The sequence below is a fragment of the Centropristis striata genome, chromosome 13 (assembly GCF_030273125.1).
Source record: "Centropristis striata isolate RG_2023a ecotype Rhode Island chromosome 13, C.striata_1.0, whole genome shotgun sequence".
Lineage (NCBI taxonomy): Eukaryota > Metazoa > Chordata > Actinopteri > Perciformes > Serranidae > Centropristis > Centropristis striata.
Window position 1 is genome coordinate 30,587,489 of NC_081529.1, and position 26,241 is coordinate 30,613,729.

The window sequence follows — 26,241 nt, forward strand, 5'->3', positions numbered from 1 at the left end:
ACAGATTAATATTTTTTTCTTTTATTTTTTTTGCATAAACCTCTTAGACTACTTCTGCCCTGCTCAAAACTACCAAATGTTTAAACATTTTTTGGGCATTTTAACCCTTTAAATGCCAGTTTGATTGCACAATGTCACTGATGTTTTTAATGAAAAAACAAACAAACACAAAAATGTAGTTATTTTTCATATAATAAAAAAATTTTGGCTGGGGCATTGCTTTTTATCAGAGCCTTGGATATGTCAGAGATTGACCTACAACCAAGATATATTCAAAACCATGGTTTATTCACTTTTTGGTACATATATTGTGAAAGTATTTCCATTTTATGCTGCTTTATATTTCTACTCCACCATAATACACTAAATGATATTGATTTTAAAGCTTTAGTTACTACACGGCCGCCCATAAAGTTTTATTTAATAATAAATAAAACTTATAAACTGATAATTTTATTTTCAGACACAACCCTCTGTTAATTGTGGTTTCACATTCAAAGTGAAATGTTTAAAAGAGTTTGATTAATAAAGTTTTGAGAAGATAAACATTTTATCTGCCAATAATAAATCACATTGTCACAATCATTCCATGGAAAGAGATTAAAAAAAATACTTTATTCCAACTTCATGGGCAACAATGTGTTTACTTCGCAGATTTTTTTAGATAATCATTACAAAATATAAATAAATTAGGGCCATCAAAGTTGGTTTTAAATAGGCAGACAGTCCTGTATGTTGTTAACTGATTTCCAATAATAAATGTACATACATTTGCATAAGGGAAGTGTATCAGTCCACTCCCATATTGATAAAAGTATTAATTACTTGAAAAATGTCCCCTTTAAAGTACATTGTGAATGATAAAAAAATTGCAATTAATTTGCAATTAACTGTGAACAATCAAACGATTAATCGCAATTCAATAGATGACATGACATCTACAAATTACTGCCACTTAAGATTTCCAAGTAATAACTATATATAACAGAGAAAAGATCCCAAACTATTAAAGTCTTAGCATTTTTGCTTGATAAATGACGAGGTAATTACTGCTGATTGAGTAACTGATTGACAAATCATGACTGCACTAATGCAATGTTACCCAATAGTTTCTACTGTCTCATCCTGACATACTTAATGTGTTCTAGTTCTAGTTATTGCCAGTTATTTGTGGAAAAAATGACACTTTGTTTTTAGATTTCCTGCAGCAGTCTATCTTGTCTACAACTTGAGAATCTGGCCCTTGATATTGCAACTTTTACGTGAAGATCTTCCTGTCTGTCCTCAGTGAATTGGTTTCTTTTCCTGCCCTGAGGCGGTTCATGCCAATCTCTTCCGATACACACTCTAATATACCAAAAGACTTATCACAGCCTTCTCTATTCTGACTTAAAATCTCTGTTTCCTGAGTCTTACACTTCATTGCTGCATTGGCTCAGTTTCACCTCGGGCTGTGGAGGTTTGTTCTTTGAAATGTCTTTTTAATCTCCCAGAGATAAATTTGGGGTAATCTTCGGAGACGCCGTTTGACAAGTCCTTCCCCGGCCTCCTTAGCCTTCCGTCCTTCCGTCCTCAACTCCACATCCACGTTCAGTCAGTGTCTATTACAGTGAGGAGATATGCTGGCGGGAGTGCTACAGATGCCTGCTGGCACACCGTTGCCTAACGAGCACTAACTCATGTTAATGAAGGCTAATGGTGATGAATGCCACTCTGAAGGAGAGGGAGAAGCGAGAGGGCAAATCATTCTCTCCTCCTCCGCCCTCAGGCCCGCTCCTCTCTGCGGAGTATTATTGTCTTCCCAGCTAGGAGACATTTAGGCAAGCAAAGCATTAACGTCATAGCAGCTGTCCATCATCTCGGGGAGAAAGACTAAAGGCGAGAGTCAAAACAATTCATCTTATGCTCTGACCTGCTACATCTGAAATATTAGCTGCTGTCATTAATGTAGTATAATTATAATATAAGTGCTTTAAAGAAGTGTTATCTAACTATAAAAGCAAGAAGTGTGTGTGTGTGTGTGCATGTGGATGTGTGTCTAGGGCAGCGGTCTCAAACTTAAATTACCTGGGGGACACTGGAGGCAGTGTCAAAATGACCAAAAAAAGTCAAAAAATCACAAAAAAAAGACACAAAATGACAGAAAAAAAACTAAATTACTTTAAAAAGACACTAAATGACCAAAAAAAGACACAAAATGATTTTAAAAAGACACAAAATGACCAAAAAATACACAGAATTACCAAAAAAGACACAAAATGACAAAAAAATACACAGAATTACCAAAAAAGACACAAAATGATTTTTTTAAAAGACACAAAATTACTAAAAAAAGACACAGAATTACCAAAAAAGACACACAATTATTTTTTAAAAAGACACAAAATGACACAAAATGACCAAAAAAAGACACAAAACGACAGGAAAAAAAAGAATTACTTAAAAGAGAAAAAAATTACCAAAAAAGCACAAAATTACTCAAAAAAGGCCCAAAATTATTTAAAAAAGACACAAAATTACCCCAAAAAGACACAAAATTACAAAAAAAGACAAAAAATTATTTAAAAAAGACACACAATTATTTAAAAAGACACAATTATTTAAAAAAGACACAAAATTATTTTAAAAAAGACACAAAATTACCAAAAAAGTAATTTAAGCCATTCATGTAAAACTTACATTAAACTTTCATATCATGGTGGGGGCCACAAAATATCGTCACGAGGGCCGCAATTGGCCCGCGGGCCGCGAGTTTGAGACCCCTGGTCTAGGGCATATCTCCCTGACCGTTAATCAGACTGACCTCAGATTTCGTATGTGGCTTGTGCATGGCACGAAGGTGTGCATCCTTGATTTTGAAGATTTTTGAATTAATTTTTCAAAATATAATTATTTAAGTAGAACGTGTTGCAGCATTGCACTGTTTCTGATTGGACGCCTTTTAGGGGAGCTCCGCCCCATTGGGTGATACGCCTACACCTGGTCACACTGCAAAAAAGGTGTGTCTAAAAAAAAAGATAAAAACACTAAATCTGAGGGAAATTATCTTGCTGCATGGACAGATAATTTCACTTGACAAAGTTTCTTAAATTAAGATTATTAAATCTAGAAATAAGCATGTTGTACGCTTAAAATAATGTTTTAAGAGTTCATTTCTTATTTTATGGGTACAACATGCTTATTTCTAGATTTAACAATCTTATTTTAAGAAATCTTGTCAAGTGAAATTATCTGTCCATGCAGCAAGATAATTTCCCTCAGATTTAGTGTTTTTATCTTGCTTTTAGACACCCTTTTTTTGCAGTGCAGTAACCCAATTCACTCTGGATTTCCATGCCTGACTCATCTCATCTGTAAGTCTATTTAGCCTACCTATCTTTCGGAGTTTTAAAGTGTACTACAAGGTTCGATTTTCCAATAATATTCAAATAGTTTCCAGCGAATATCAATGCTCAATGTGTATGTGCAGGATGGTGTGCATACCTTAGGAAAAGTAAGTGTTTTATGTACTTTATCTCCCACTATACGAATACATACTTCCTACGGGCACTGCACTAGTTTCTATCAATCTAAAGCTCTGTATGGTTTTTTTCAGGCATGAATTTGAAGCTCCAGCTTACATCGGAAGCTGTTAGAGTTGCTCAGGTGTTCCGTGTCCTCAGTTACGGTCAGCAACATGAATCAATCTATTGTTTGTGTAATACACAATGACAAGTATTTGTTGGTGCAAGCCATTGGGGAAGAAATACACAAGCCATTTAGTAACGTGATGAATGTCGTCTTGTCAGTTGTAGTGCTTCAGGGAGACCATAAGAGTCCATTTAGGCCTCTGCTGCAAATCATTTGTCTGGGTTACTCCTGTTAAAAAGCAGCCTGGCTCCTGTGGTGCTATCATTTAAAGCTATAGGCTCATTTAGCATTGATGGGAATCAGAAACATTGTCAAACCAGGACAATTCAGGGCTCTCTGTCTGCCAGCTAACCTGCAGTTCCTGAAACCCATCATTAAGAAAGAGCAACAGACAGCTCTGGTGATCGGGGAGATTGCTCGTCAGCTTTAGATTCGGGGGTTACGCTGCAATGTTGGGAGGAGACTACCAGAAAAATGTCAGCTTTGGTCATTTGTTTAACCCTTTGATGCACAACGTATTGACAACCCTTCTAATGTACAACATGGGTCAAAAATGACCTGCATTCATTCCCGTGTTATTTAATGCTGCTGTGTGTTTCTGTGCTCTATCTTTTGATATCAACTTATTTTATGATTGAATATTCCAAGTATTCTTTAAATAACTTGTTTTTGATAACAACAGATCATTGTTTCCATTTTGCCTCTCATTCTTTATGAAGAAAAAAAGTTTTTGAATTATTACATAGCTAACTACTTAGCTAACTTCTTGGCTAAGTATTTAGCTAAGTAGCTTGCTAAGCTAACTACTTTGCTAACTTTTTGGCTAAGTATTTAGTTAAGTAGCTTGCTAAGCTAACTGCTTAGCTAACTTCTTGGCTAAGTAGCCAAGAAGTTAGCTAAGTAGAAGAGTAGTGACACAAAAAGGGATTTTGTTAAAAAATTAATAAAGGAAATCATAAAATTAGGATGTATGATGATCAAAAACAAACTAATTTAGGAAAACCTGGAATACTGATGATGATAAAATATGATATGATGAAAATAATTTATTGTGAAGATATAGAATACAAAAACTCTGTCGGGTCACTTTAGACCCATGTTGTGCATCAAAGTGTTAAAAAAATGGAAAAGAGACCTATGTTTGCTTTCAACCAACATGTCCCCATACCTAAACAACAGAATGATGACATTAATGACCGTTGTCCAATGATTGCAGTTTTAATGGTTAATGTTGTGAAACAGAACTACACTGTTGGAATAACTTTGTTCTCAGACACAATCTTCTGTTTATTCCTATTTAACCCTCTGGAGTCTCCAAAAGCACCAAATCATGACTTCTTTATCACATCCAGACTAGAAAACAAAGCAGCGTGGAGCCCTACTGTAGTTCTGGCTGTAAACTCCATGAGGCCAGTTTCAGTTTGATGATGGTATACCAAGTAAAACTGGAGACAAGGTTCTTTTTTACAGTTTGACCTACACAACCGTTTTCTAGGCTGCTGTAAACACAAAACATAATATCTCCATACAAGTTTGTCTCTATCAACTACTGAGGGAAACATCTATTTATCCATCTCTTTATTCTTTATTCACTGACTTTGTCATGGCTGCTTGAGCAAAGAATCCCAGCTCTAGTTGTGCTATTTTGTAGCTGAACTTTTTTTGAAATCCCCACAGCGTTCTCATAACATTAGAATTGATCAGCGCTCAGGCAACGATCCAAGTGAAGCAGTCTCATAACACACAAACTCTGTGCAGATCAATAGCCCTAACCTGGGTTAGAATACATTCTCTATTAATATAATAAAACGATTCTTATTGAACAGCCTGGCTTTGATGCTGGTTGTTAAATGGTATATTACTTTGCAGCTGCAATTGCTCTTGCATCTGTGTGTATTTGGACGTGCAGATGCCTGAGTGCTTGATCACGCTTACGTGTTTGTGTTGTAGAAACCTGATAAAAGCAACGAGAGGGATGAAACCTTCATCTGTGTGCCTTCATTCATCTCTCTCTGTCTGTCCCCGGGGCATGGACTGGCTTCAAATGAAATGGCCGCCTGCCTACCTCATAGCTGTTAGTTAAATGTCATGGCAGCACCGCACCAGATGGTGATGTGAGAAAGTGTCAGTAAATAATGCAGTGATATGAATTCAAATAGCATTCATTTATAATCAGCGGAGGCTTTGGCATTTTAGAAGTGAATCATTTCAGGCAAGTGTTGTGTGAAGAAACATATCATGGATTATTCTGCATCGTCAGGTTGTGTACAGGTTAGTGAGGGCGTGACACGCTGTAATCCTCATTCATTAGCTTCTCACTCACACTTCACCTGTATTATGGGCTCCTGTGTGGAACATTGTTAGCATGCCAGCTCAATGCTGCAGCAGATTACTGCCTGTCCTTAACTGTAGTCACATTTTTGTGGACTCCAGAGGGTTAAATAAGTAAAAAAATATCTCGGCACTGGAAAAACCAATGATAGCTTGAAATAAATACAAATATACTTTTTTTGAGCAATAATGGCTTGAATAGCACAACTGTAGTAACATTAAAATAAGCCAGCAGTACTTGAAATGAGCATGTTTTGGTGGATATAAAATGCTTTTGAATAGCATTCAAACTACAAGCAACTAAAACTCTCAATTAGAACCAATATTTTAGGGAACAACTCACCATATTCAACAGACAAATAGCTTGAAAAGCATGAAAAAGCTCACAATGTCAATCATTTATTTACTTACTATTTATTTACTGAATTTCCCCTCGGGGATGAATGAAGTAATTTTGATTGATTTGATTGATTAAAAGAAGCCTTTAAACAATAAGATAATTACATACGCACATAATAATACTACGAATAAAATAAGCACATAAAGCTATGGTCAATATGTAAATTATACTCAAAACAATATAATTAAGATTGCATTGCTAGATATAAGAAGAAAATACTTGGTAAGCTTTGTGTTTTTTGCAGTGCATAGCAAAGTGTACATATGCTTTCTGTGCACATTTCTATTCACTTTGATTTCGGCTGCAAAGACAAAACAGATGGATGCTTATTGTTGTTGTTGTTGTTGTTGTTGTTGGAGCAATTCAATTTCCCAGAAGGAATAAGATAAGTGAAACACCTTAGTGGGTGAATTCATGTCAGAGGTGTGTGACTATCTCTATGGAAATAACTTTTAAATAAATGTCACTTTTTTGTCCTTGTTGCACGTTTTTCTGTTTCACTTTTATAGCTCTAAAACTTCATTGTTGTGGAGAGTTTAGGGGGAAAAAAGGAAGGCCAGCTGCTCTCCATCATCTCGCTGCTCTTTGTTACATAACGCCTCATTTCTGCCTGCTCACCACAAAAGTGCCTTTTATGTTCCTGTGAGTTAGTTGCAACTCTGCAGAAGGAAGCTCTTTACCTGTGAGGGGGCTGACAAAGGTCAAAGCCATTCAGACGCTCTCAGAGCGAAATATGATTTGCCGACTGTGTCTTTCTATCGCCTCTTTCAGCATCAAAAAGCACCCTGATCTATTTAGAGCAGGGGTCTCAAACTCAAATTACCTGGGGGCCGCTGGAGGCAGTATCAAAATGACCGGAAAAAAACCACAAAATGACCAAAAAAAAGACACAAAATAACAGAAAAAACGAAATTACTTTAAAAGACACAAAATGACCAAAAAAAAGACACAAAATAACAGAAAAAACTAAATTACCTTAAAAAGACACAAAATGACCAAAAAAAGACACAAAATGACCAAAAAAGACACAAAATTATTTAAAGAGGACAATAAGTGAAAATTTAATAAAATTACAAAATAAAATTACTAAAAAAAGACACACATTTACTAAAAAAAGACAAAAAAAAATTCTAAAAAGACACAAATTTACCAAAAAAGGACACAAAATGACTTTAAAAAAGACACAAAATTACTAAAAAAAAGACACAAATTTACTCAAAAAAGACACAACATTATTAAAAAAAAGACACAAATTTACCAAAACAGGACAAAAAAATATTTTTTAAAAAAGACACAAAATTACCAAAAAAATGACATTACATAACATTTCCACTTCTTCCAGTAACAACAACACGGCAGATAATAAACGGTCCGGTAGCAGCTGCCTTTCTTTTTGTTAACGTCGTCATAGAAACAAGTGAAACAAAGCTCCAGCTTGCACAATAACATTCATGTAAAACTCACATTAAACTTTCATATCCACGAGTTTTATGACCCATGATTTAGAGAAATCAAAGACACCTTTAACATTGATAAGTGCTCGATCACCCCTTCAGCTTTTTTAAACTGAAAGTGTACAACTTTAATTAATAAAGATTATCAGAGAGGGACAGGCATGTATTAGCTCTATTGTTTCCACTCCTATTACTAACTGAACCAAACCACAAGATATTCTAATTAACTGATGGTGTTGGAAAGAATAAATATTCAAGGCTAGGCAGTTTGGAATCCATTTATGAGCTCAGTTTGAAGAAGAAAAATGTTGTTTTGGGGATAGCCTTGGGTACAGAGCTTTAGATCTATAAAGAAACAAGCTGCATAAAGAGTCTTTTCTGCCGCAGGGAAATATTTGCAATCTTATGATTTTTGTTTGTTTACCATACCACACAGTCACTTTGACATTGTCATTTTTGCAGAAAACCTTTCTAATAGAGCCTAACTGATATGGGAATTTTTAGAGCGATCCCTTATAGGGTGAAAACTCATTGATAACCAATATGGTTGCCGATATCATGATTTTTTGAGCTGCAATGAATATAGACATTTATTATGTGGAATGTGTCCATTTTTTTTACCACTCTGCAAAGGTACCCATAGGGCTACTTTCTCAAACATAATTAAAAAATATTCAACATTGTTATACATTATTTATACATAACACAAACAATATATTAGATTGTCAGCCATTTACATAAATGGTGACTGAGAAAATAAAGAATAAATAGGTATAAAAATAAATAGCTAAATAAACATCATTACTGTTCAGTGTCAGTCAATTGCTATTTGTCAGATTATCTGGGACCCGGTGGCCCAGCACTGTGATCATCTTCTGCATTATTTGTCTTTTGTAACATTTGATTGTCACAGCAACTATTGACACTGCAGCTTCACAGAAAATATGAGATCCCTCTAAAACCCACTTCTGTAAAAGTTTCCCTCTGTTTGCAGATATCAATGAGATGTGTTTTCACTCTTTGGCACAACAGTTGGTCAAAGACAAATTTTTGTTAATATTTTACAGAAGCACTCAAACAAACTCCAGTATATATACCAAAGCACTTTGTTTTTCTGTCACTCTCTATCTCTTTTGTCTTTTCAAAGTGTTTTATCTCTAGCTGGCATGAGCAAATGCAGAGGCGTCATCATTTTTCGTTGTAGTTAACTCTGGCTTTTTATCACATTCCTGCAATCCTTTTATCATCCAGGCAGAAGGACCTTATAGCGTGTGTTTGAAATAGAAGTGAGTGTGAAAATGGATTTCAATTATATGTATGAGTAGAATAGTAAGTGGCCTCTAAAGAAGTGTAGGTGGCTTTTACAAATTTGTCAACACTAATTATACTTATTTTCTCTAATAACAACAACAAATTGAATTTTGGTGGGGAACAGCAATACAACCCTTTTAACACAGCAAGTTCTGATACATAATGCAACATTGGACTGAACCCCGTTGAAAGCTAAATATGACCCTTTTCGACTAAGGCAGTTGGAGTGCTGGTTCGGAGCTGGTGCCTAATCTCGAACCAGTTTCTCGTGTTTCCACGACAAAGAACCAGCTCTCTGTGAGGAAAACTGGTTCCAGATCAGCACCAACTCTTTGCTGGTCTCGACTCACGAACCACTTATAGAGACTGTATCCCAAATCGGACACATCTGCAATGCTGCACTTTCCGGTGTTTTCATGGTCATTTCGAATAAGATCGCCACCACTAGTGGAGGTATAATTGATTTATACATATTTAACAATCTACATGTGAAATGTCATTATGTACATGGAGATTTACATGTCTAATTACAATACGAAAGTAACTCTGATGAGAGAAACGTAAGAAAACGCTTGGGCGACACTTGGGCGACGATCTTAAAAGTACATCTTTATTTTTACTGTACTGTATTTTATTGTGAAGAACAGAAGAATGGTCCGTGTGTGTTGATAACGATGATTGATAATGATGTTATTTATTTGGCTTACCCAGAAACATCCAATTTCCTCCAAAAAACTCAACAGCCCCCATTGTTTTATAGCGAGGAGATACAGGTAGCACACGGCTAATTTACCGGCATTAGCATCCTTTTGCCGACTCTGGTAAACCCAAGGCTAACGTATACATTTAAAACAATATACGGTTCGGAAGATAAGAAGTTAGACTTTAGTTTCACACCATTTCAATTATTGGAAGCATAACATGATCTTATGATATTAGTAGTTAATGTGAAATGTTGATAGAATCTTAGCCGAACGGTGTCCAACTTGGGATACAGTTACACTACTGTGATTTATCTTAAGCCTGTGGAAAAGCAAACAGGTTCTGAGAAGGTTCGCATGTTGAACCAATTGCGAACCGATTGCCCAGCAAAACAACTAGGTTTGTGTTGGTCCAAAAGGGGTAATAGTGTGAAATGTGCATAACAATCCTCCTGATAGAACCAGAAAATGGTCGCTGAAGTTGCTGTAAAAGTTCCATGCCTTCTCCCTCTACAATATGTGTTTGCACAGCTTGTTGTACCAGAATCAATGTGGTGTGAGCACAGTTAATAAGCCTGCAGCATGTCAAGACATTAGCACTGGATCTAAGATGTTGTCGGGTTCATCAAAGCAGAAGAAGAAACAGTGGATCAAAGTAGAGGTAGCTCAGCAGAGGTCACCCTCTTCCCACACAGGGTGACTGTATCAATGTCTCAAAGTCTGTATATGGCTTTAGGTGTTTTCTCTGCTTTTCCACACTTGTTTTTTTCTTTGTTTAACCACAGCCTTTGTTTCTTTCTCTTAAATTTGAAATTTAAAATAGCTTCTGTCTAGAGACAATGAATGCACTTGATAAGAACAGAAAAAAAAAACCAAGTCATCCAAGAATTGAAGCTTCGTTTGACAAAAAAAGCATATTTTATTAATAGAGGAGTTGTGTTTACAGGGCCTGACATGTGGACTGACAAGATCTCAGTTTGATTGACAGGAAGGCTCCGAGCCCTACACCCCCCCGTGACACACGGTACATGTCTCTGGAAACAATTGGCACAGATGCCATGGAGGATATCATGGTAATGAGGATGGTGTATGTGCACACAATCTCAAAATCTGGCACACACCTAAGAGCCTCTGCATCTACATTCCTGCCATGGGGTTAGGTGGTGTGTGGATCAATTTATTTTAATGAAAATGTGGCAAAGTGACACATTTGCAGGTTAATGACTTCTGTTCTTTTTGTCTGCAGCTTTGAGACCTCTCAGCCCGCTCACACTGAATCTCCATTTTGGTGGCACTTGACATTTTACCCACTCTGTTCTTTTCCCTTCGTAATATACTGAAAGCCCTAAATTATTGATTCCCTTTTTCATATTCAGACATTCATAATTCTGAGAAATCCATTTATAAGGTTGACATGCTAGCCGGCACTGGCAGGGTTTGGTGAACTGATTTCATTTACCTCTTCACTTGCCACTCATGAAAGACATAATTGGGGTTTCACCTCTGCTCATGCATGTCGTTTTTACACATGAGGTCTATGGAGATGGTGTCACAAAATGCTACTGAATCAGAAATTCCTCATTCTAAATTTGCAAAATGAATAAGTAATTAAGTAAGTACATTGCAGTGGACCATTTTAGGTTAATTTTGTAATATCCATCAAGACACAGTCAAAAGTAAGCCAATGATTAAGATGGAGATTTATGTAAAAATGTGTAAATTTAGATTATACATGCACTATTTTTGCAAAATTCTATGGAAACAGCATTAAGCAGTTTTTACAAGTTATTGCTTAGGAATATATAAAGTTAAGTCAAAAGTGTTCATCTGCTTATTTGTAGTTCTACAGCATCTTGTACCAGGCATGTAATATTTTCTTTTGGCATTTTCTCCAAAGAAAAATACTTTCACTGTAAATGCTGTGAGCTGACCTTGTTTCATGCTCAGTTCATTGGTATTTTTTTCCCCTTTGTGGAGTGTGTACTTGTGTCTTTGTGTTCTTTGCTCTAAATAATATTAAAGTGATGGTTTGGATTTTTTCTGAAGTGGGCTTGTATGAGGCACTTACTCATAGTCAGTGTATTACCTGCAGTAGATGGCGGTCAGCCCGCCTCCAGTTTGGAGAAGCAGGCACAGAAGCCACTATGTGCAAACTTCCTCGTCGGTGATCGCACACACAGTTTAATTTTTTTGTAAAACCTCATGATAGTAATTCCTGTACTTTGTTCCCGTGTGAAGTAATTAAAGAGGATAAAAACTCTCTGAAGTAGCTGCAGTTTTTCTGACAGAAAACTAAGGCCAGACTGTACGCCAGCATACAAATATATAGTGTACACACTACACACCAGACTCCTTTAACAAAAACACAAATTTCACCTAGCAGAACAAAGAAGTTGCTTTAGTGAGTCCAAATAACTCATTGAAATTGTACAGTTAAATTGATCTAGATTTTTTTTTGAGGTAAGCCTTTTTAGGTTGCTGAAATACATTTTGCTGCTGCCCCTGTCCTCAGCAGTACATTGTTTAGCTTCTGTGCCAGTACTTGTAAGTTGCTATGAGTAAGTACCTTATACAGCCCCACTTCTGAGTTATCCCTTTAATATCTGTAAAGAAGGGACTTCTTCAAAAAGATAAAGAACAAGAAGTTATCCTTGAATCAAAGCAACGATTGTATTCACTTAAAATCTGTTTCATTTGAACCATTTTTACTTATCAAAATGAGAAAATGTTAAATATTTGCCTCGGTGCCTTAGTCTTTTCAGCCACAGTGTTTAATGTAAAGCAAACATCGTAAACACTTTAATTTACAAAAAATCTTTGGTAACGCTTTATATTAAGGTCCTTGTAATAACCATTAATTAACAAGTAATAAGGCCCTTGTAAGTCCTCACAAGATGCTTATGAACATCATTGTGTGTTTATAAGCTTATATAAGTGTTAATAATGGCATTACAAACACCCATGATCCACCCATTATGTCTTTGCCATGCCTTTATTAATCTTATTTTGTTTGCTTATTGATATTAAAATATATTTTATTGCTCATCTATTATAAGTTAACTATGCTTTTTGCAACTACCGGATCTAAAGCGAGAACAATGCCTTATTACTTGTTAATTCATGGTTATTAAGGACCTTATTATAAAGCGTTACCAAAGCTTTTTATCAGGTTTATTAGCCCAGAGCAGTGTTAACCAATGACAGTGACAGGTTCAGGGTCGGTGCTTTTGTTCAGCTTCCACAGCACAAAAACGAATCGGAAAGCATGGAGAGAAGTGAGGATAGTTCCTCTTTACACGTCTCACTGCTCTTACTGTCTGACTGCAGCGTTTCAAAGCACATCAGTCATCCAGACATGTCTCACAGCCGTGTTCGCTGGCAGATAGACGTGTCAGCTGCTCTTTTATAAACATAAAAGCCTTTCTCCTTCTCTGTCAGGCCACAGAAATCAGCTTACAAGGCTGTTGTTTTCAGGCTTATTTTTGTTGTTTTTATGATGTTGAAGTTTTATAACACAGAAGGGACTTGAGCACTGCTCTGTTTTATTAGATATATAACGTTTGCCTTTGAAATCCACAGGAGAGGACGCGTAAAGTACTTCTACAAATGTCAAAGAGCAGATTTGAAAATGCTAATACCAACATTATAAACTCTAGTTTTGAATAAATATAGCTTATTGACTTTTTTTGTGTGTGAATGGTTGCGTACCTGCATGATTTAGTGAATGCACACAGCCCAGACTGTGACAGGATTTCTCTGTGTGTCTCTCGTGTGTCAGACAGTGACACTGTGTCACTCCGTTTAGCTCAGCTGCCTCGCAGAGCTTAAACCTCCTCTCAGGGGAGAAGTCCTACTTTCTCCCTGCGCTGCTCTGGGTTGGCTCAGTGTTGTTGGGAGCACACTTCTCCACTCTGTCTGTTGGTGTAATACTCTGATCAAAGCTTGGCAAGAATAGCATTGTCAACCAAAGCAAATCTGCTTAGACAAAAGTGCAACAGAGGCAAAGTCGGGTCATGTAGAAAGACACTCCGAGGCTCCCTGAAGAATTTGAGTACTGACCTGAGTTTTAATAGGATTCAAAGAGATTCTGTACGCAGAATAAGGATTTTTTTTTTGTCAGTGACAAGAACCCATTGGGGAATTTAAGGACAAATCAGTCAGATTTTTTTTCGGGGTTATTGCTGGATTTCATTTTTATAATCAAGAACACACTACATAGTGATAGAAACATTTTTTTCTACTAAAGTATTTTCCATTAGAAGTTCCAATACATTAATTAATTAATTATCCTTAACTGCTTATCTGAACCATAGACTGTATATAAATAATGGACATAGTCACCATGACGTCACCCACTGGTGGACTGACTGCTGGACTAGCGATTGAGACTGAGAATAGTATTAAATAATATTGAGAATAGTGTTGTCCTAAAAAAAAATCCTGAGATAATAAATCAAATGAGAAGTTTTCTCATTTTGCATTGAAATTAATGGACATAAATGTTTTTTTGCAACAAATAGATAGATAGATAGACAACCATTCATGCTCTCATACACTCCTATGGGCAATTTAGAGTCATTAAATTAACCTAGGCTGCATGTCTTTGGACTGTGGGAGGAAGCCTGAGGACCCGGAGAGAACCCAAGCTTACGCAGGGAGAGCATTCAACCTCTAACCAGAAGAGCAGTAAGCTGGATTCAAACCCACAACCCTCTTGCTGTTAGGCGTCAGTGCTAACCCAGCTCATATACAATAAATGTTATTTAATCAAAGAGTGAGGAAACACTTACGGAAAGTAGGGCCCGGCTAAAAACCTAACTTTAACCAAATTTTTTTTTTTATAAGGTGCATCTTAAAAACTGTAGTGTATGCTTTAAGAAAAACATTAAAAATATATGGTATTTGCATACTAAATAAAAAAACCAGGTGCTTGTAATGACTTTAAAAGTTTTTTTTTCAAAGTGAAATTGGATTTTAAATTTTTAAAAATTGTCCCTCATCCATAAGTTTGAATATTTTGCTAAAATCAATTTATTGGCCAGCTCTAGTCCTGCTATGGAAACATCATGGTTAGTTACTTCCATCCCTGCCTGTTATACAATGTAAACACCGTCTTTGGAGGAAAATAAATAAAAATATATAATCCCACACTGTCAGCCGACCTGACTCGTCTTGTATCCTGCAGTAGGACACAGCCCTGCTTTTTCATGTCAGCGACAACAAAAGAAGAAGATCAGAAGTACTCTCTGCCAGCGACAACTTGTCTCACCGATGTCACGACACAGCCGCCAGCAGCTGTCTGCCTGAGCTTTTATCTTTCTTCTTCCTCTGATACAGATCCTTTGGTCTTGTCTTTCACTGTCACTGTCTGTCTCTCTGTCTTACTGCCTGTTGGCACCCTCTCTGTCTCTCTGTCACATCTGTGGCTTTGTCTCTCACATCAGCCATTGTTATCGTCTCTTACTCAGTTGAGCAGGCAACAAGAGTTTGAGCTGTGTGTGTTTGGCATTTTGTCTTTATGAAATGTAATTTTAGAGTAAATAGAAACTAATTACTTCTCATTCTGTTAATATTGACTGAACAGGTTGCTTGGAAATTTCGTACAAACTTTCAGCTGACATTTTAATACATTAGAGCTCCAGACTACTGAGAACAAAAAACATAGGTGGTGTAGAAAAAAGTTTTTTTGGCCCTTACAAATAAAACAAACTTTAAACTGTATCTGATTTGCCACACTAGTTGGAGAGTTGCCAGATCATGAGCAGACAAATTGTCTGTCCTCTGCCACCAAGCCACGATGTCACTGACATTTGGCTCCCTGAACATTTGGCCAGAAATCCTGATATTAGTCTTGAATAAAAGATGGACCAAGCCCAGTTTCTTCAGCTATGGCCACTGTGGACATAAGAATTATTTGGAGCCTATAGCTGATTAACCCTCTGGGGTCTGAGCCTATTTTCATTTTTGAATACTTTTGATTTTGCCCTTCATATACCACATAAAAAATGTTTACTATACCCATATTTGGTATCCATTTTTTCTTTACCTATATGATCTGACAATTATTTTCTCACTTTAACCTACTTGATCGACATATTGAGCCTAAAAATCATGAAAAATTATACTATTTACTACAATAAAAAAACTAAATATGCTTAATGAACTGTTTGAGGTTGAACTTGAAAATGTAAACATAGGATATAAATATGAAGATATAAAAGGTCAAATTTAAATATAATGAAACTATATTCAAAAAAGTCCCATAAAAACATGATATATATATACACAACACAAAAACACAATATTTATAGCCGTTTTTTTCCTTGTTAGCTGCAACTCTTCAAAACAAACTATGTGTGAAATTACACAAAAAGCTACACCAACGCTCAAATATTTCTGTACTATCAAATTAAAACTATCATATCTTTGGTTTTAGGAATGTCAAAGAAAAACTGGGAGAAAGTTTCAAGTCTGTACTTTGGAGTGAAGTTGATAGCAGAGCTCCATGTGAACTAGATTTTTTTATTAAATGTCACATGATCTGATCAGGATGGCACCATCATAGACCCCAGAGGGTTAAAGCCCATATGGAGAGATAAATAGATTTTTTGAAGAATCACTGATATGTAAATGGTAATTTTGTGCGTGAAGTATTCATAATGCTATTTATTCCCAGCAAGCCAGCTCTTATTCAGATTCAATTAGTTTGAACCCAACCGAAAGCATCCAATCAAGTTGCAGCAGAGAACCATAAAAAGCAAATAAATGCAAATTTTATCAGATTTTTTGTCAATTTAATATAATTATTATTACTGAGTTGATAAAATGGCATCATATTTGGTGAAGAGTGCTTAATGACTTGTTTAGGACCCCAAACTCAAAGCTTAGGACTTGTGAGTGCAAAGACTTGAGACTTATTTTTGACTTGCAAACAATGAGTAATATCTGAAGCTGCTGTTATCTTAGTCACTCACTTTAAATTTAGACATCCTACATGACTCCATTAATACAAAATACAGCACTCCAGAGCCTCGTGTTTCAAGTTGTTGACATTGCACGGATGAGATATTGACAACAGGATGTCACTATTTGTTCAGCCTTTCACAGAGATGGAGTGGCTCTCAGCAGTTGGCTCTTCATTATGATGTCTTTGTTTGTCTGAGTTTGTTTATTCATCAATTATCTCTTTGTTAAAACTGGATGTAAAGTAGATGTGTGTTAAGCATTTTTCAGCCAATTCTTATTTTTATTATCATGGTTCATTTTTAGTTTCCAGCTGCATTCATTGTGTGGAGGGTTTACTGGTGCAGACAAAGCCATTATAGATCCACCAGCACCTACTAATACACAGTATAATACATTAACTATCCTCTCCCTCTCTCTCTCTCTCTCTTTTTATTCAAATGATAATGTCGAAATCACATTTACTGCATTGATCCAGTTTTGCTGTTGAGTCATTCCTCTTCTTTGATCAAAAGATAATAGATCCTCTAGGACGGTGGTGACAAGAGGCATCATCTGGAATCAATGATTGTATCTGTGAAATGACCCCTGGGGGGAGCGCTATGAATAGCTGATGGATATAATTACAGGTTATGCTTTATCAACGGTAATCACAGCATATGGAAAGAATCGCTCAGAGACGGGCTGTCAAATTGAATGTGGGAAGATGAAAAAGTGTGCAAAGGTGGGAGATAGATTAACAATAATGTTCTATAACAAAGGGCCAGCATATAGGGCAATATGTTTATATGTCAATTTGATGGATACAGGTTATCTTATAGAAACAGATTTCTGAGATTTTTAAAGAGAAGCAACAACAGTGACCTAGTGGAGCATCATGTGAGTGATGGGAAACTTTGACAAAAAGGTTGAATTATGCATAAAGCAGGTGATTATCCACATGCAAAGTGTTCCTCATTAACATTTCTCCCCGTCAGCGCTATGTTGAAGAGCACTGGTGATGCAAATTTTTAAAAAACCGACCCCGTCTTTTCTCAGCTATCTCAGCATAGCAGAGGGCTCGCCTGGAACTTTCTCTAAACGTCCCTTAAATGTCCTTTCAATTGGCCCTCCAACCCAGACTGTTGGAGCTCTCTGCCTTATTAAAGAAACTCGGAGCGAGTGTGTGGTCTCTAAAACCTCTCTGACCTCTTTAAATCCAAACCAAATTAAATTGCTCACGTGTTTCAACATTGACTATAAGGAAACACAATTGAGACAAGGTAGAGTTAATCTCAAACTAAAACTCGCTCAGTTGTCCTGCTGCCCTCTTCTTTTGTTTATTGGTGGTTTTCAAAACATTGTTGTGGTGCATTCAATCAAAAAAGACGACTGGAGTCATCAGTCTCATTATATTCCACTTGGGAGCTGGCAAGTGTGACACCTAGTGGTAAAATTTGGTAGTCCAGTCCGGTTCTTGGCTTGATCTTGAATGGTTTGAAAGTTTTTATACCTATCAAATCACCAGTTATGTTTCAGCAGAATTATGGTCAATTTTCATTAAACTTGCAGCATTTATATCACCTAAATTAAAGGTCAGAATGAAGGGGAAACAGCAAACTGTGTCTATTAAAAAGTTCCCTTATTTTATTGCTTCTTTTTCCTTAAAATAAAATTCATCTACACGAACATTTAGAATAAAATCTTATCCCTCATGAGTATTAAGCCTTTTAAGAGCCTTTGTGAAAGTGAGTGACTTACTGCATGAGCTCAGTTTGCAGCATGATGGGCTGGGAGCTGACTGAAATGCAGATCTTTTATTTATAAGCACCTGCGTGTGTGTGAGCAATGGTCATGCAATGCTAATCGTGTGAGCCTGTAGAGGGCTATGCATCATTCTGTTGGATGTGGAGTTGACTGGGTGAAGGCTCGGAGCTGCAGAGTTTGGATGTGGGATGATTTGACTACAGATGAAGAGTTTAGATTAAACCGAGACAGTTTTAGAGTTTGTGTGGGTTACATTGCTTTATTAGAAATGCTACAGACAGCGAACAGGAAAAAGGAAGTTCATATTCTTACAAGTTTTTTTTAGATGTTTTGATTACCTCATAGACTGTATATAAATAATGGACGTAGTCACCGTGACGTCACCATTGGTTTGTGGACTGCTCGTTGGAAGCATCGAGTTCAGCGTTATACTCGTCGGCATCTTGTGTCGCTAGCTTGTTTCCGATACGGGGAGCAGACCATATTTGGACTGTGGAGGAGCGAGAGGAATCTGATCACTGACTACAGCCTCTCTACACCTCAACCTGACTGAGCGAAGCTGCTGCTAATTCATGTTAGCATTAACTGGATGTTAGTTGCGGCTAGCAAAAAACAAAAACAAAATGTACGTTACTTACCTCAGAAAACTGAGCAGCGACCCCTTGTAGTTTTACTGAACAAAACGTTCAATTAAACTGTCATTAAGTGAAAATACAGTGTGAAAGGGTCAAAGTTATGAGACCAAACCGCTAAACGTCCTTTTTTATGTTTTTTATGTCTATATAACGTTATATATAACTTTATTGACACGTTGCTGTGGATACGCATTGTTCTGCTTCTCTCCTGATGACCTGTCGATCAAAGGTAGCCACGCCCCAAATCATACAATTCTTTTTCTTTTTTTTTTACGAGTGAGCGTTTGAGTTGTTACTGACGTAACAAACAAGATGACATGAGGGACAAATACACTACACTATGTGGACCACAAGTAAAGACAGCATACATACAGCACAGACAACAACAAAGAAAGATACAAATGTACAACGATGTGCACAGAGGCATCTCAGGTGTATGTGCGTGCGTGTATGTGGATGAGAGGCAGATGATATAACATATATATAAATATATATAACATGGCTCACATATATATATATAACACAATGAAAATAAATAGGCAAACAAAGCAAGAAGCACTAACGCGAGAAGAGAGGGAAAAGGAAAGAAAAAACATAAACAATATATAATATAATAACACATGGGGACAGGAGACATCACCACACAATATCATACGATTCTTTATGTTCTATTTTCTTCTAAATGAGGCCATTATTTGAACTATTAACATGAAATTGTCTTGAAGAAGATTTTTACTAGTTATTGAGACCATAGTGTTGTCCTAAAAGACAACATTATGGGTTGCTCAGACCCGGAGGTTGCCGCCTGGATTACCTACTGTTTATAATAAAGATTCCAAATGACACATGCATTGTCTTCCTTAACATCTCATCAGCTGTTATTTAACATGACCTTTGGCTGTAGGTGACCCCAGTGAAATCCCTTTACAAACACAGAGTCATCACCAGAATTAATTACAGAGGAGCTGCCGGAGGGGAAACAGCTCCAGGCTAGAAACTACTAAAAGGAAAGGCAGATTGATCAGCAGCCAGTCAGAAATCCAATGTGGAGTAATTCACTGTAGGTACAATTAAGCTTTGTGCTGAGGTGAGGGATATAATTTGAGCAGGATGGGTTTGCAGGTGTCTGTCTGCGTTGATTAGATGCTCAGTAACTGTGAACGAATGGTTCAGGTGCTGTCGGAGCTCATACAGTCACAAGTGCTGTTTGTTCGCCTGTAAAGCTTTACGTTTCCCCTGTGTACGTACTGTAGTTAAAGCAGGCTGGAGCAGACAGTGTTGATTAAACTGCTGAGAGGTTGTTGCAGTAAATCTCACAGTATTTCTCTTTCTTACAAGCTAACTCTCGTTTTATCCCTTTTATCTCTTTGTCCTTGCGTCAGTTTTTTTTTCTTCCTTTACCTATTTTCATCTTCTAAATGCCGGAGTCGCTGTTACTTTCCTCCTGCTCTTTTTTTCCCGTTATTAGATTTAATGCTCAGACTCGACCTTGACAAGTCCCAGACAGGGGTTTTTTTTCTTCCCGGAGCCCTTTTTATATGTACTACATATTTCTTCTTTCTTGTCTCTTATCTCAGGTTGATCCTTTTAAGGTTTTCACACTCAATGTCTTTCTGATTGTTTAACAACTAATGCCTTCTGTCTCTCTTGTCTCTTTTTCCCTTTGTTATTACCAGGCATGGCTGACTGAGATCCATGAGTACGCCCAGCAGGATGTGGTGCTCATGCTGCTTGGAAACAAGGCAAGGCATTAAAAGAAAGAAAGAAAGAATTCTTCAATAGTATACTATTGTTTGTGCTAAACTAAACTTTGGAGTATAGCTATTCCCTTTTTTTGTCTTATTAAAAGTTTACTTACCTGAATAACAATTCTAATTTTATGTAGGTAGCTATTTCGTATGAGAGCTTTAAATGTGTAACATATTAACATTGCAAACTGACTAAAATTATTGCTTCAGCTTAGGCTTACGACGTGCTGCTATGACAAGTGGCTCCTTCCAGCCACTAAGATAACGTTACAATCTTTAACACGCTCAAAGTTTTTCTTTTAGTATGACTGTTTTGACTATAGATAACGCTTAGCAACCTGACCATTGAATTCGCCACATAGCGTTAGCTACAGTGGCTGTATGTGTTGTCAACTCATCTAACAAGGCGCCACAGGAATGAGTTCTTAAACCTGTCAGTAAGTTAGCATTTTAGCGTCCTGGCGTCTATCCTCTCAAACTCAATGAGGATTTTGAAACAGTTGGTGGTTAGATGCTTGAAATAAGGTCTGTGGTTAACACAAGCTGAAGAGGTGTTCCGGTTTTGTTGTACGACATAAAATACATTACTAAATACCCCAACATATGAACTTTGAAGTCCTTGAAAAGGCGGTTGCTAACAAGTGGCTAAATGAGACTACAGTAGTTGTCAGGGACATTAAACGTTATCACAACAGACACCAACAGGAACTCTCTTACTATTCTCACAGCCTCTAGTCTTGTTTTTTTAGTGCCCTTGCAAACTCTTGGAGAGTGTAGATTAGGTTAATAAACAATTTATTAGGCTACAATTTTACTAGCTTGTCAAAACAGCTGGTTAGCTTGTCGGAGAGCGTCTAAAGCTAACGGTGGTGACGTTCAAGTCATGCAACCTTGTAGTTTGCTACAGCATAACGTTAGCTTTTTACTGTCCGCTGCGTTAATGCTACAAACATCATAAAAGTGGTGTTCATTTGTGATTATCCCAAATCCAATGCAAAAGTCCTAAAAGCTAGTTCTCAATATAATAGAAAAATACGGAATTGAATTTGTTCTCTATAGTAAGTTAGCAAGTTAACGTAACATTAGCTAACATAACATGTCTATTTCATTAGAATAAAAGGAGAATGTGAAGAAATCCTAAATTCATTAACTCCTCCATAAACAGTATTCCTGTCTGAGTTACATCAGATGGTTTAATCTGCAATGGTTTTCATTTAGAGCCCATTAAGTATTTAAATTAGGTCCAAACTAAGTGGTGATAAATGTGTGGACTAACTCTGGTAATATTTTAAATGTTTTAGCAAATAATTAATCTCCACTAACAAGTAGCCTGTTGTATATGTATTTAAAGTCTAATAAAGCTTCTTCCTCTGGGCTGTATAGCTCCATTGTTCCCTAAATCAATTAAAAACACTTCAGTGAGCCACACTGTTGCCCTGGGTGACAGGTTCTTTTCATTATGGGGAACGTGGGAACTAGTGTTTATTTTGAGGCAATGCCACATACACCGCTCTGCTCCCAGGAAGTACTCCCATGAGCCCCAAACAGCTAAAAATAGTCCACAACAAATAGAGTATTTACTTCTTTTTCAACCACAGTGCCCAGCTGTTTCAGGGAATTATTTAAACCTTGGAAATGTGCATTTTTTAAGGATGTTTGTCTTGAATAGGAACAATGGACTTGGGGCTGAGTGCCACAGACAGGGACAGGAAGTCAGACAGTAATGTGATAGACAGAATAATGCTCTATTGATTGCAGTTTATTGTTTGTTTTTGTTTTTTCTATACTGAAACTCTCATGAGAAACTGTACTCAGCTCTAATAATCACATGCACAGTATAAAGCACTGCGTATGTTCATGCTTCAGCCTAATTATATTTGGTACAATTATTCTTGTTCATTTCAAGACACAAACATCTGATAAAATTCCAACCTGCTAATTTGCAGACATCAGTGTCAGTGTATCAGAGATATATTTTTTTCTATAACTGCCATTCACATCCCTCCCTTCTAAACAGAGAACAGATGTCTCTGCCTTGGAGCTCTGTCTTGTTTCAGTCCCCCACACTCCATATCAGCGCCTAATTAGCATCCTGAGAGTCAATCCTGACTCATTAGCTGCCATCAGACCTGAACACCAGGAGCGGCTTGTATGTAAACTGTGGACAAATGGAGAGCAGATCTGCAAAGTGGGCGGGCGGATGTTGTGGTTGTAGCGGTGATGAAGGTGTGAGTGTGACCTTGTTTGTCTTGTCTCACCAGGCTGATGCCACTCATGAGAGGGTGGTGAAAAGAGAAGATGGCGAGAGGCTTGCAAAGGTGACTTACTGAGAATTTACAAATATATGGATGACCAGATAAGATTTTTGAACTGGGGGGGACGAAGCTGTCGGCAAATGATTTCAATTCAATGAGTTATTTTTCCACTCCATGCCTTAACCATTTTATTTTTTTTTTAAATTAAATGAACTGTAGTGTAAACAACAACCAACATATTTACATAAATAAAAAGAAGTTTGTACATGAAATTCCCAGTGCAGCCAAACAAATTTACTGACTTGAAGCTGACTTAATGAAGGACCAAAAAACATCTCTCCTCCTTTCATTACCCAGAAAGGAGGGGGCATGTTCCCTGAACCCTGGAGAACATTTTTGTCCTAAAAGCCTAAATTTGGTGTCTCTCACACTTTCTAATGCCACTATTCCATCTTAATCATTGCATATTTTAATTAAATATTGTAAAGGGGAATAAGGGTTCTTCTATGTTTTTTTAAGGCATCATATTTTGACGGTCTTCTTGCAAATTCTGTGGTGGACTCTGCTAACACATCCATGTGCTCTTATTTTGAAAGCTACATATGTTTGCTTTTATTTTGAAGGTGGGTTTAATACGGTCTTACCTTAACGCCTTATGGTGTGTTTAATTTACACTAAAAGTCAGAACTTGTAAGTCGGAACTTGGAGCTTGGAACAACATTGAAAATTCTGACATTCTTGTAGACCTTGAATGCACCATTACCTTCCGGACTCAGTGTGCGCTGCAATGTAAATTAACTAACGGAACATTAATCCTCTGTTTTACCGGCGATATTTGTCACTGAAAGTGACTATGAATCTGGGGGGGGGGACATATCCCCCCGTCCCTAGTGCCATCTGCACGCATGCAGATGCCACAAGCTACAAAAAGTTAAACACATCTTTTAATTCTAGTGAAACAGGTCCTCGTATGTGACCAACAGAGGCAGTGATTTCTCCTTTTATGTAATTTTCCAAAGGTTTATAAATGGCTGATGGAATTTCTATCACAGATGGAAAGATTATGAATATTATAGAAAGGTGGGATTATCTAGTGATTTATTTCTGCTCAGTGAGGAAATTGTACCACCTGCAAACCAAAAAGAGATAAGACAAATAAGATTTGCCCTCCCCTAGATAATTAAAGTGAAACTTTTCGTTTCACCTCATCCAGTGGACTTTTCCCGGCAAATGAGCTCGGAATGAAGCCAAGCACCGTTTATCTGCATATACTAGCCACCCTGCAATGACACAAAGCCAGTTAAAAATCAGTTTGACGTCAACATCTAATGATCAATATTTATTGTGTAGATTCCTCCATGATTTGTCACGTCTATAAAGGTTTTATGACCTTCATTTACCGTGTCAGTCATAATCACTTTCATAGTCTCGGCGGCTGCAAATACAAAGCAGTGAAACCAGGAGCGAACATTTCCTTTGATCAATCTCCCCTGCTGTTGCTTCACAGCACGGCACACAAAACAAATAGCAGACAGCCAAACGATTCTCCCCAGAAGTGGGAGCAATAAAGTGCAACTAAGTAACTTAAGGCTCAGTCTGGGCGGGAAAAAAAGCACATCAGTTATCATCACTGTGGGCTGAGACAAATTCCCCTGCAGAGGAAAAGCTGGGAGACAAATTTATCACAACTGTGCTGGATTTATCCAAAAGTAAACTAGTTCACTTTTGTGCTGGGAAGTTCTGCTGTAAACTTCTGTGTAATTTTCATCCTTTGTAGCATATTAGAGAAGCAGAAACCTGTTGATAATTGTTAAATTACTGTACATATCGTCACCCTGTCAAAAAAAATCGCCTAACTCATTTTTTCAAGTTTTGCAGGAAACACAAGATACTTCACCAAAAGTGTAACATATGACATTTATTGATCATTTCACTCAAAAAGGATGTAACAAAGGATGGCTATTGGCATAGTAATAATACTGTGTGTAAATTATGTAACTTAAGAGAAATAAATGACTTAGGCAATTTTTTGAACATGCCTTTGTGACTTAAGCAAGATATGGTAACACTTTATTTTGAAGGTGTCTACATAAGAGTCACACAAGCCTGTCAGAAACATGACATGACAAGTATCATGAGCATTAATGTTACTTCAAAGTGTCATTAATGTTCATGACACATCCCATGTCATGTTTATGACACGCTCATGTCACTCTTATGTAAACACCTTCAAAATAAAGTGTTACCATATCTTGCTTAAGTCACAAAGGCATGTTCAAAAAATTGCCTAAGTCACATTTTATTTTGACTTAGGCATAATAAATCCCCTTAAGTCACACACTTGACATAGGCCATTATCTTAAAGGGGTAAAATCACATGATCTGATCAACTGAGGATGGAGGTGATTTTACCATAGGTGGCCATGAGGAGATGATTTAGGCAAAAAAAAAAAAAAAAATTGACAGAAAATGACTCAGGCTATTATTTTAACAGAGTGGCGATATGTTTAAGTGTAATGGATGTAAATGGTGATTATTTTCAATAACTAATTGTTTTAACTCTGCAGGAGTTTGGAGTTCCCTTCATGGAGACCAGCGCCAGGTCCGGTCTCAATGTGGAGCTGGCTTTCACTGCTGTGGCCAAGTGAGTATAATTCTCTCTGTGGATCCATCTGATTTTGTATATCTTGTCATTTTTATCTACTGAATATTGGCATGCTGAATTATAACAATACAAAGATATGATAGCACTTTACTGAACATAAGAAATTTGTTAGATGTTAAGGTTGTTTTTTTTTTTTACCTCTGGGATAGTTACAAAAAAATCCTCTTTTTTTTCCCTCCAGACATAAAAGTACTTGTCTTACAGGTTGTTTCTTCACATTTGGTAATTCCAGAATCTATGAATATGCAAATATTTTTCACTTCAAAGGGCTGTGTTTAGTGGATTAGAGTCTACAGCCAGAGTATTCAGTGTCACAAAGGTGGCTTTTTTATTTATTTATTTACCTGATTAGATAGCCATGGTAATATATGCTGCTGATTTAACCAGTTAATGTTCAGAGTT

At 36.9% G+C, this 26,241-nt stretch overlaps 1 protein-coding gene across 1 annotated transcript in view; it reads left to right on the forward strand.

Annotated features, from left to right (window-relative positions):
* The window catches only part of LOC131982743 (ras-related protein Rab-26-like), an 88,320-nt gene that overhangs the window by 57,369 nt on the left and 4,710 nt on the right, over positions 1 to 26,241 (forward strand). Inside the window, exons 6-8 of the mRNA XM_059347321.1 lie at positions 20,848 to 20,913; positions 23,181 to 23,237; positions 25,742 to 25,818. Of these exons, the coding sequence (XP_059203304.1) occupies positions 20,848 to 20,913; positions 23,181 to 23,237; positions 25,742 to 25,818 (200 nt within the window). The remainder of the gene's footprint in view (positions 1 to 20,847; positions 20,914 to 23,180; positions 23,238 to 25,741; positions 25,819 to 26,241) is intronic.